Raw genomic sequence first — 12180 nt, 5'->3', positions numbered from 1 at the left:
CCACCTTCCAGACCACGGAATTCTATTTATTTTAGTAGTATTTTAAAAACATTTTATTATCTATTTTTCAATAAAAAAGAGCTAGAGACAAAGATGCAGATAGAGTGACTGAGATAGAGACACACACACACACACCAGATCACTGCTCAGCTTTGGCTTGTGGTGATGCTGGGGATTTAACCTCAGAACCTCAGGCATGAGAGTCTTTTACATAACCACATGCTATCTCCCTCACACTCAAAATTGCAATTCTGAAATTGCAACTTTTTAGCTGAGGGACCTTGAATTCCTATTTATAAAATGGATACAATGGTATAATGTAAGGATTAAGTGAGAGGATACATTGTTCATATACATGCCCACAACACATAGCAAGTGCTCAGAAAAAAAAAATGTTGGCTACCACCACCTTTATTTCATTTTTTGCTTGAGGGGAGACAGCTTACTAGGTAAAGCTCAAGCTTGAGAACACACACCCTGCACCGCTGAGTGCTGCTCTGGTCTTTCTCATGAAAATTAATTTCTTGGCACAGGGAAGACAGCATAATGGTCATACAAAGACTTTCATGCTGGAGGCTCTGAGATCCCAGGTTTAGTCTCCAGCACCACCATAAGCCAGAACTGAGCAGTGCTCTGGTGTCTCGCTATCTCAGTATCTTTCGCTCTGTATTTCTCATTAAAATAAAAAAATAATAAATTTCTTCATTTTTCATTTCATTTTCATTCTCACTCTTCATGTCCACATTCTGAGTGCCTATGATTGCTTCTGGAGAAAAGATGCAATTTGAAAGGAATTGGTTTTCAATTGATGCTTGAAAAAACCATGTGCTAGGGAGTTGGGTGGTAGCATAGCGGGTTAAGCACAGGTGGCGCAAAGCGCAAGGACCCGCGTAAGGATTCCAGTTCAACCCCCCGGCACCCCACCTGCAGGGGAGTCGCTTCACCGGCAGTGAAGCAGGTCTTCTGGTGTCTATCTTTCTCTTCACCTCCTCTCTCCATTTCTCTCTGTCCTATCTAACAACGACGACATCAAGAACAACAATAATAACTACAATAATAAAACGACAACAAAAGGGAATAAATAAATAAATCATGTGCTTTATTTTTATAAATACTTCACATCTTTGGCTTATGGTGGATCTAGGGATAAAACTAGGACCTCGGGACTTCCAGCATGCAAGTCTTTTCCATCACCATTATGCTATCTCCTTCACCCAAAGCATGAGATTTAAATTGGGACTAGAGTAGTTATGGGCTTCAGGAACGGAAAAGGCAAGTAAACGGGTGTGCCCACTTTGCACTCTTGATTGGGAGACTATGCCTTCACCTGGAACGCACTTGAAAGGCCTGAGGACTGCGGAGCTAGAACATTCATCTGCTTAATCGACTGTACATGGTGTTCCTCCTCATTAGCATTTTCCTGTTTTGACATGCACAGGTGCGCCTTGTTCCTGGAAAGTGAGAGATGTCCAGGGAAACACTCCTTGCGTGGGTGGGGGCTGTTGTGGCTCCAATGGTTATTCACACTGCCTTGCACATCCCTTCCACACTCAGTACCTAGTTTAGCAGACGTCCAGGAAGTTAGTAAGTTTACTTTCCAACTTTAGCTGTCTTTCTCAGCACTGCTTGTTGTGCCCACACGCGGCCGCAAGCAGGTCCGCGTCTAGAAATAAGATTTATTCTAAGGACATATGCGCAGGGATTCTTGGGAAGCGATTTCCTCCCGCACTCCCCTCCCCGCCCCTCCGTCGCCTTTGAAAGAACTGGCGCGCCACGTGATTCCCTCCTTTATCCCGCCTCCGAGAGCCAGGTCGATAATGGGCAGAAGCGTCGACCAGCCCCGAACTCCATTCAACCAATAAGAAAGAGGCCATGAGGACGGGGCTCCGCTGCGGAGACTTTCCCCGCCCCCTTTGGACCGCCCCGCCTGTAAGATTCCACATTTGACAATTCAGTCGGCCAATGAGAAGTTCCTGCTCCTCACGGAGAATGGGCCGGACTAGATAACAGACGTCACCTGCTGGCCAATAATATGGCGCGCATGCGGGAGGGGTGCTGGCGGGAGCCAATGGCGCGGTGCCAATCTCGAGCATCGAGAGAGGGCGGGCCAAGAGTGTTCGCGGGAGGGAGGGGAAGGCCCAGGGAACCCAGCCGCGCTGCCGCCGCTGCCGCCGCCGCCGCCGCCTGAGTTGGAGGAGGGAGAAGCCAGGAAGAAAATGGCGGCCGTGGCTGCTGAGGCGGCGGCGACTGCAGCGTCTCCCGGGGAAGGGGGCGCCGGCGAGGCCGAGCCGGAGATGGAGCCCATCCCTGGCAGCGAGGCCGGCGCGGACCCGCTCCCGGTCACGGCCACGGAAGCCTCGGTGCCGGATGGCGAGGCCGACGGGCAGCAGTCCTCCCCTCAGGCCGCCGAGCCGCCGCTCCCGTCGCCGCCGGGGGAGCTCGCTCGCAGCCCGGAGGCGGCGGCGCCGGAGGCCGAGGCCAAGGAGGAGCTGCCCGCGCGGGCGGGGGAGCCGGCAGCAGCCGAGGGGCCCGAGTCGCCGTCGCCGCCCGCGCAGCCCCCGGCCCCGGAGGAGCCGCCGCGGCCGCCGCCCGCAGCCCCCGCGCTCGCGCCTGCGCCGCCGGCCGTGTCGCAGCTGATCCCCGGCTCGGAGGTGCGGGTCACGCTGGACCACATCATCGAGGACGCGCTCGTTGTGTCGTTCCGCCTCGGGGACAAGCTCTTCTCCGGGGTCCTCATGGATCTGTCCAAAAGGTACCGAGCCCCTGCCCCGCCCCGCCGCGCCGCGCCGCCCTCGGGGACCGCGTGGCCGCGGGCGGGAGGGGCGGCCGGGCCAGGTGCGCTGCGGGGCAGGTGCGCAGCCCAGCTCCTGCAACCGCGCGGTGGAGCTTTCTGCGTGAGGAGCGTGCGGGGCAGCTGGCGGGCCTCGAGCGCGGAAACCTGTCTTTCGGCGCGGCCGCGGCGGAGGTGTGAGAAGGGGTGTGCTCACCCCGGGCTCCCGGTACCTGTCACTCGGGGCGGGAAGGGCGCTTCTCACGGGCGAGCCTTGGCCTGTCACCGCGAGTCCACCCCCTCGGATCACTCTTCACTAAGGGCGCGCCTGGGGCTTTGGGTAGTGTGCAAGAAAAGTCTGCAGAGAAGGGCTTTTCGGGAAACTTACCAGGACAGTGAGATCGTTTTGTCTGGTAATCCGCCTTAGCCAGCACCTCTTCATCTTGTAATGTAAAATGTTTGTGGGCATTGCTTTAAGCAGGTAGGAAAAAAGAACCCGTTCTAAGTCAAGTTAACCTTCCTATTCTTTTCTTTTGCAGATGTGAAGTGCAGAGACTCCCATTCTCGGCTCTTCATTCTGTTTCCTGCAACAGCACACACCCTCCATGGTATCCCACCTGTTTGGAAATGGCTTATTTCAGTATCATTTACTCTTAATTCCCTCTATAAGAATGCTTTCCTCAGGCTGGGGAGATAACAGTGTTCTAGAAAAAGCCATTTATGCTCAGGTTCTGTCCGAGCTTCCAGGTTCAACCCACAGCACCACCATTATTAGCTAGAGCTGAGCAGTACTCTAATTAAAAAATAATAATAACTACAACAAAAAAGGAAAGCTCTCCTGTATGTTGAAGAGACATAGGAGTAGGGGAAGATATGGTTATGCAAAGAGGCTCTCATGCCTGAGGCTACAAATTCCCAGGTTTAGCCCCCCAGGCACCACTACAAGCCAGAGTTGAACAATGCTAAGGTAAAAAAAAAAAAAGATACGAGACCCTCCTTTTACAGTTCTGTACTTTTGCGTTGTGTAATTTAAAAATTTTTAAAAACTTTTCCCTTTTCTCCAAGAATTTTGAATGAGAACTTTTTTTTTTTTTTGCCTCCAGGGTTATTGCTGGGAATCCACTGCTCCTGGAGGCCATTTTCTCCCCCTTTTGTTGCCCTTGTTGTAGCCTTGTGGTTATTATTGTTATTATTGATGTTTGTTTGATCGGACAGAGAGAAATGGAGAGAGGAAGGGAAGACGGGGAGAGAAAGACATACCTGCAGACCTGCTCACCCACTGCCTGTGAAGCAACTCCCCTGCAGGTGGGGATCCTTACGCGGGTCCTTGCAGTTTGTGCCACTTGCGCTTATCCCGCTGCACTACGTCCTGGCCCCAGAACTAGGACTTTCGTCTTCATAGTTAAAAAGCAGAGTAAGGCCAGTGTGCCTTTTATTCATGTTCATTAGCGAAAAGAGTGACCGCGGTGGTCCGGGAGACGGCGCAGTGGATAAAGCACTGGACTCTCAGGCATGAGGTCTTGAGTTCAATTCTGCACAGCACATGTACCAGAGTGATGTCTGGTTCTCTCTCTTTCTGCCTATCTTTCTCATGAATAAATAAATTATTAAAAAAAAAGCGAGAGTGAATGTGTACGTATGCTGTTGCAACAAACAGAGATGAAGGCCGGTGATTGTGTGAGAATCTGGATTTCAAATCTGCAAAAGGTGCAATAAAGGTAAGTTGTTTCAGGAAGGGGATACTGCTCATGTTTTGATACTTTCTCTATTAGAAAAATACAGTTAGTTTTTTGGTTTTGATTAAGTTAGCAAATTCTTTTTTAAAGGAGACTAATGCTTTACATTGCAGTCATTGTCATATGCATACAATTTCATAAGTGATAGGCCCCCATATTTTCTTCCTATCCTCCTTGTCCCTCTCTTTCTCCCCAGAGTCCTTTATTTTAATTAATTTATTTTTTATCAGAGCACTGCCCAGCTTTGGCTTGTGGTGGTATGGAGGATTGAACCTGGGACTTTAGAGCCTCAGGCATGAGAGTCTGTTTGCATAACCATTATGTTATTTACCCCCACCCCCAGGTCCTAATTTTTCTTTAATCTTTTTAAAGATTTGTTATTCATTTGTTAGAGGAAAGGGAGAGAGGGAGACATACACGTACAGAACTGCTTCACTGCTCTTGAAACTTTGCCCCTGCTGATGAGGACTGAGGGCTTGAACATGAGCCCTTGCACACTGCAATGTGTGCACTTAACCAGGTGTGCCACAACTCAGTCCTATATTTCGTTAATTCTTGGATCAACAGGAATCTCTTGTACTGGGGTAAATGAGTCTTCCTAATGAACCATATACATTTTTTTTTTCGTATTTATTTATTTATTGCATAGAGACAGCCAGAAATTGAGAGGAAGAGGGAGGTAGACATCTATAGCACTGCTTCCCCACTTGGAAAGCTTTCCCCCTGCAGGTGGAGACTGGTGGCTTGAACCCAGGTCCTTGCACATGTGTGCTCAACCAGGTGCACCACTCCTGGGCCCATCATGTTTTGAAGTGAAAAGTTAATTGCCAGTAAATTAAAAAAATAAATAAGGGCATCATAAGACATAAATCAGAGTAGTTATTACTCAGCAGTTATTTACTGACCGTACCTGTGTCAGGAACCCATTCAGGTGATCTCAGAGTTACAGTCTGAGACAGTTCTTGCCTTCCATATATTTTAACAAACATGGATCACTGCTTATTGTGAGAGCAGTAAGGAAATGAAACAGTGTTTAAAAAATGGTAAGTTGATGGAGACAGTATCGGGCTAGAGCTTTGACTGCTAGCACTGGCTTCTCTATTAGTACTTCAGCCCACTAACTTGGGCTCCAGTCTATATTCTTATGAGGACAACTCATTTTGCTTTCTGGCAGTCTCTGAAACAAACTTGTTCCTCAGTATATAAAGGGAGAGTGGATTAGTATGACCAGGCAGTCTGGTTTTCCTGTATCATTTTGGTTTGACTGTTACTTTCTCCTTTCTTGAAAGTAATTTGCTTTGACTGGCAAATGACACTAGTCAGGAGGGTATTTGAATACCTCTTGAGATGCATAGGGGCTGGGGAAACAGCATGTTTCTGCAAAACACACTCATGCCTGAGGCTCTTAAGTCCCATGTTCAGACTCCAGCGTATCACCATAAGCCAGAGCAGAGCAGTGATCTGGTCTCTTACTGTATTTTTCTTTCATGTGTCTCTCATTAAAAAAAAAAGTACAGGGGTGGAGGTAGACAGCATATTGGTTATGCAAAGAGACTCTCATGCCTGAGGCTCCAAAGTTACAGGTTCATTCCCTCACACTGCCATAAGCCAGAGCTGAGCAGTGCGCTGGTATAAATAAAAATTAAAAAGTATTTGAAGCTGAGTGTTGTGTGGTGAGGGACAATTATCTCTCTTTAAAACAATTTTTAAAACTATTTATTGAGTAGAGATAGTCAGAAATTGAGACGGTAGGGGAGGGAGAGAGACACCTGCAACACTGCTTAACCACTTGGAAAGCTTTCCCTTTCAGACTGGGACCAGGGGCTCAAACCTGGGTCCTTGCACACTGTAATGTGCACTCAACTGGGTACTCCACCACACCAGCCCCTGAGACAGTTATCTCTTAATAGACTTACCACTACTTTATACCCTACCCCTTTAGCTAGTTTAGACTATGCTTCTGACTTTGTTAGCAGTTATCAGTAGTTTAAAATAATTAAACTGCAAATTCAGATTGGTTTCTATCCTCTTAACCTTACACTATTGAAATTTTGATGTGGATTTGATTGCTTCTTCACTTGGCAGTATATACAAAACATCCTTTCTGGTTGCTAAAAATAGTTGTACCATCATTTACAATTTTAAAGATCTTTTAAGAGTCATTTGTTTATTTTAGGGGTAGAAGGTGAAAGACTGCAGCACTGAAGTGTACTACTTCAGTACTGTGGATACCAGGCTTGAACCTGGGTTACAAACATGGCAAATCAGCTCACTTATTTTGCCTGATTTATTTATTTATTTTTTTGCCAGAGCACTGCTCAGTTCTGGCTTATGGTGGTGTGGTGGATTAAACATGGGACATGGGAGCCTCAGGCATGAGAGTCAGTTTGCATAACTACTATACTGTCTCCTCCACCCTGATTTATTTATTTTTATTTTTACCAGAGCACTGCTTATGTCTGGCTTATGGTGGTGCAGGGGATCCCAATTTATTTTTAACATTGTGTTTTTAAGTTTTTAAAAAATTGTTTATTTTGGATAGAGATAGAAATTGAGAGGGAGAGGGCCAGGCAGTGACTCACGCACCTGGTTAAGTGCAAACATTACAGTACACAGGATGCAGGTTCAAGACCCTGGTCCCCACCTGAAGGGGGAAGCTTCACGAGTGGTGAAGAAGGGTTGCAGGTGTCTCTCTGACTCTACCTCCCTCACCCCTCTCAATTTCTCTCTATCCAATAATAAAAAAATAGAATTAAAAAATATGTTTAAAAAAATTTTCACAGGGAGTCAGGCGGTAGTGCAGTGGGTTAAGCTCAGGTGGCGCAAAGCGCAAGGATCAGTGTAAGGATCCCGGTTTGAGCCCCCGGCTCCCCACCTGCAGGGGAGTTGATTCACAGGTGGTGAAGCATGTCTGTAGGTGTCTATTTTTCTCTCCCCCTCTCTGTCTTCCCCTTCTCTCCATTTCTCTCTGTCCTATCCAACAACGACATCAAAAACAACAATAAAACTACAAATAGATAAATAGATAAAAGTTAAAAAAACAACTTGTACATTTATTTAAAAAAAAGAAATTGAGGAGAAAGAGTCAAAAACACCTACCTACCTTCCCCCTGCAGGTGGTGACCTGGGGTTTGAATCTGGGTCTTTTCACACTGTAATGTGTGCACTTAACCAGGTGTGTGGCACACGTTAGGTGTGCCACACACCTGGTCAGCCCCTCAGAGTTATTGCTGGGGCTTGGTGCCTGCATGAAGAATCCATAGCCGCTATCTATAGTTCCTGATGGTCACCCCCCTCCCCCCTTATTTTGGACAGAAGCAGAGAGATTAAGAAGGAAGAGGGTGAGGGGGGAAACAAAACAGACACTTGCAGAAACATTACTTAAACAGCTTGTGAAGCTCTCCCATTTCCCCCTCTAGCTGGTGATGAACATGTACTCTACTTGGTGTGTTGCCCCTGTTCTGGTGATTACTTATAGTTTTAAAAATATTTATAATGAGATGGGTAGGACATAGAAAGGACCAAATATCACTCTGGTACCTCATGCTTGAGAGTCCAATACCTTATCCTCATGTGAGAGTCCAGTACTTCCTAGACCACAATTTTTCTTTTGTCTATCAGATAAATGAATAATTAAAATATTAAAAAGAGAAAAGTGGGAGTTACAGAACCAGAGCATTACTGAGGTACATGCAATGCCAGGCATTGGACTTGGGGCCTCATGCTTGAGATCCAATGCTTAATTCACTGGGCTTCTTTTATTATTTTGGTTGTTTTATAAGAGTTTTTTTTTTTTTAAGATTTTATTTATTTATGAGAAAGAGAGAGAAAGAACCAGACATCACTCTGGTACATGTGCTGTCAGGGATTGAACTCAGAACTTCATGCCTAATGCCTTAGCCACTGTGCCACATCCCGGACCACTACAAGAGTATTTTATAACAGGTAGGTAGAGATGAGAGCATCACTGTGACATGCAGTGCCTTGATTAGACTCTGGGACTTGTGTTTGTAAGTCCATAACAGTACTGTGCTGGCCTCCTGGCTTGCAAGATTTATTACTTAGAGAACCAACCATAGCATCACACCAGCACATCTGGTAACAAGGACCAGTTTCAGGATTTCTGCTTTTAAGTCCAAAGCTCTACTCCATGTGTCACCTCTTGGGCTTCAAGAAAAAGAAAGCAGTGCTGCAGGTGTGTCTCTTTCCCTCTTCCCTCGATTTCTGGCTATCTATATCCAATAAATAAAGATACAAAAAAAATTAAAGTAAAAAACTTATAAATTTTTTTTTCTGAAGAAATAAAATCTGAATTACAACTTTTGGCATCTGCTATGATGTGTTGATTTTGTGGTACATTCTTATTAAAGATTGTAGCTCTTTGTATGTTTCTTACACAGAGTTATATAAACTATTACTGCTTGGGCTGGGGTAGATACCATAATGGTTATGCAAAGAGACTCATGTCTGAGGCTCTGAAGTCTCAAGTTCAATCCCCTGCACCACCATCAACCTGAGCTGAGCAGTGCTCTGGTAAAACAAACTACTATTACTGTTTGCCACTCATAAATATTTCTGGTGGTCTCAGTGGTGGCATAGTAGATAAAGCATTGGACTGTCAAGCATGAGGTCACAAGTTCAGTCCCCACTAATAAGTGGCACACCTTGTTGAGTATATATGTTACAATGTGCAAGGATGAGGGTTTGAAACCCCGCTCCCCACCTGTAGGGGAAATGCTTTGTGAGTGGTAAAGCAGTGCTGCAGGTGTGTCTCTTTCCCTCTTCCCTCGATTTCTGGCTATCTATATCCAATAAATAAAGATACAAAAAAAATTAAAGTAAAAAACTTATAAATTTTTTTTTTCTGAAGAAATAAAATCTGAATTACAACTTTTGGCATCTGCTATGATGTGTTGATTTTGTGGTACATTCTTATTAAAGATTGTAGCTCTTTGTATTTCCGGATTGATCATTTATAGATATTGACTCCTGCATCTACAGAGGGGAACTATTATAATTAAGAAATTTAGGTGATATCTCTAGACAACTTTAGTTCTTTAAAGAAAATCTAGACTTTCAGATTGAATCCTTGGGAACAATTTGTAGAAATTTTACTTGTTAAAGGAAATATAAACCAAGACAATGATTCTTTTTCTTTACAGACACCATGGTGCAATAGCCTTACTTTTGGTGGGAAAAATATACAGCCATTCTGGTGAAGCAGTGAGTAGTGGTATCAGTAGCTTATATACTAAGCCTTCAGGTTGAGAATTTGGCTCGCCAGTTGTATGTTTGAGAGCTAAATTGTATATATTTAGCTAAAACATGTAAAATATTTTCTTGTGATTATTCTGCTTGTATTCTAAGGTGTTGAAGGGTTTCCTCAGTAAAATAGAAATAGAGCCAAGTGCCAGTTAAGTGTGACAGCTTGAGATCACCTGCTACTAAATGGGTCTGTATAGTTTTCAACCTGAGCACTTCCATTGCAAATTAGTTTGCAGTAACTTTTAAAACTTTTTATTTATTTTATTTGATAGGACAGAGAAATGGAAAGACAAAGGGAGTGGAAAGTGAGAGCGACACAGTGTCAACTTGCAGCATTGCTTTTCCCCAGTAGGTGGAGGGAGACCAGTGAGTGACTTGTGCATGGTAGCAACACATGTACTACTTAACCAGGTGTGCCACTGCCCAATCCCATCAGCAACATCATCATCATCATTATTTTACCCAAGCACTGCTCAGCTCTGGCTTATGGGACCTTGGAGCCTCTGGCATGAGAGTTTCTTTGCATAACCATTATGCTATCTATTCTTCCCCCTCAGTCCCCATAACTTTTTTTTTAATGAAAATTTTTAAAATTTATTTATAAAAAGGAAACATTGACTAAACCATAGGATAAGAGGGGTACAACTTCACACAATTCCCACCACCAGAACTCTGTATCCCCTCCCCTCCCCTGATAGCTTTCCTATTTTTTATCCCTCTGGGAGTATGGACCCAATGTCATTGTGTGTTGGTCATTACGCCAGGTCCCCTGCATTGCTTGATGCTGTGGTCTATTTACATAATCATTGTTTTGCCTGAGACCCGCCCTACCTGCAGGACATTGGTTTAATCCCCACTTGTTAGGTGGAAGTTTACTACCTTCGTGCTCTTTCTTCTCTCCACCCCCTCCTAGCCATTTCCTTTTCCGACCTGCCACTTCCATTTCAATAGAGATAAAGGCATTTTCTCTGATCAATAAAGGCATTGCATTGCGTCCCGCTCAGCCACGAGTTCCTGGTTCCTCTCCCGCGTCGCTGAGTAAGAAGCAGCCAGGTTGGCTCCGGTCGAGTTCTCTCCAACCCAGAGAGCACGTGCCCGGGAAGAAACACCCTCATGCTAGCCCAGCAATTGTGGGATGCAAAAGGTGGAAGGTCTGGCTTCTGTAATTGCTTCCCCGCTGAACATGGGCATTGACAGGCCGATCCATACTCCTAGTCTGTCTTTCTCCCTAGTGGGGAAGGGTTTTGGGGAAGCGGAGCTCTAGGACACATTGGTGGGGTTGTCTGTCCAGTGAAATCTGGTTGGCATCATGCTAGCATCTGGAACCCTATCCAGAGAATCCCTGGTCACAAGCTACTGCTTGTTGGAGCTCACGCCATCTGATGCTTCCAAGTGGTCATCTTGGCTCCACGCCCCCATAACTTTTTTTTAAGGATTACCTATGAGATATTAAAAATGTAGTTTGAATTTTAAGAGTATAAAAAGTCTATTAGGTCATGCTGTTAAATTAAAAAATGTATATTTTTTATAGAGACAAATTGGGGAGGGGGCAGAGGGAGACAGACAGACAGCTGCAGCATTGCTTGGTGAGTGGAGACCAGGGACCATCTTGAACGGCTTGAATCTGGGTCCTTGTACATGTAATGTGTGTGCTCAACCAGGTGTGTGCATCCTGACTCCCACCCCTCTGTTAAAATTTTTAAACTAAATTTTTTGAACTAGAGATCTAGAGATGTGTAACATCTGACTGGCATGTCTTATGTGTGGGTGTGGGTGTGTGTTTTTTTCAATCAAAGAACAGCTCAACTCTGGCATATATTGGTGCTGGGGATTGAATTTGGGACCTCTGGTGCCTCAGGCATGAAAGTCTTGTATAATCCATTTTTCTTTTAGATGGAAATAAAGAGGCAGAGAAAAGGAGAAAGATGAGGCCAGGTAGTGGCATACATGGTTAAGAGCACATTACATACAGTGTGCAAGAACCCTGATTCAAGCCCCTGGTCCCCACCTACAGAGGGGAGGCTTCACAAGTGGTGAAGCAGGGCCTTCTCTGCAGGTGTCTCTCTGTCTCTTTCCCTCTCTATCTTCCTCTCCTGACTCAATTTTTCTGTCTCTATCCAATAAGTAAATGAAAAAAATAAATGTGATTTAAAAAAAGAGGGGGGGGCCGAATGGTGGCACACCTGGTTGGGTGCACATGTTATAATGAGGAAGGACCTGGGTTCAAGCCTCTGGTCCCCACCTACAAGTGGAAAGCTTTGTGAGTGGTGAAGCAGTGTTGCAGATCTCTATCTTTCTCCCTATTTCCATCTTCCTCTTGATTTCTGGCTGTCTATCAAATAAAGATAAAAAAATTATAAGAGAGAGACACCATAGTACTGAAGCTTCCTTCAGTGAGCTGGGTGTTGG

General features: G+C 45.3%; 1 protein-coding gene across 7 annotated transcripts in view; it reads left to right on the top strand.

Moving 5' to 3' along the window:
* The first annotated feature begins 2073 nt into the window (after positions 1-2073).
* The window catches only part of PWWP2A (PWWP domain containing 2A), a 56559-nt gene continuing 46452 nt past the window's right edge, over positions 2074-12180 (top strand). For 3 of the 7 annotated variants that reach the window (XM_060198089.1, XM_060198090.1, XM_060198088.1), the window contains exon 1: positions 2074-2752. In XM_060198089.1, the coding sequence (XP_060054072.1) occupies positions 2217-2752 (536 nt within the window). In that variant the 5' untranslated portion in view covers positions 2074-2216. Of the gene's footprint in view, positions 2753-9440; positions 9730-12180 lie in introns of those variants that run through there. The other 4 variants (XM_060198094.1, XM_060198091.1, XM_060198093.1 and 1 more) reach the window with 4 other exon arrangements.

The sequence above is a fragment of the Erinaceus europaeus genome, chromosome 9, assembly GCF_950295315.1.
Source record: "Erinaceus europaeus chromosome 9, mEriEur2.1, whole genome shotgun sequence".
Taxonomy (NCBI): domain Eukaryota; kingdom Metazoa; phylum Chordata; class Mammalia; order Eulipotyphla; family Erinaceidae; genus Erinaceus; species Erinaceus europaeus.
The sequence above is the reverse complement of the archived record's forward strand: the minus strand, read 5'-3'. Positions and strand labels throughout refer to the sequence as shown.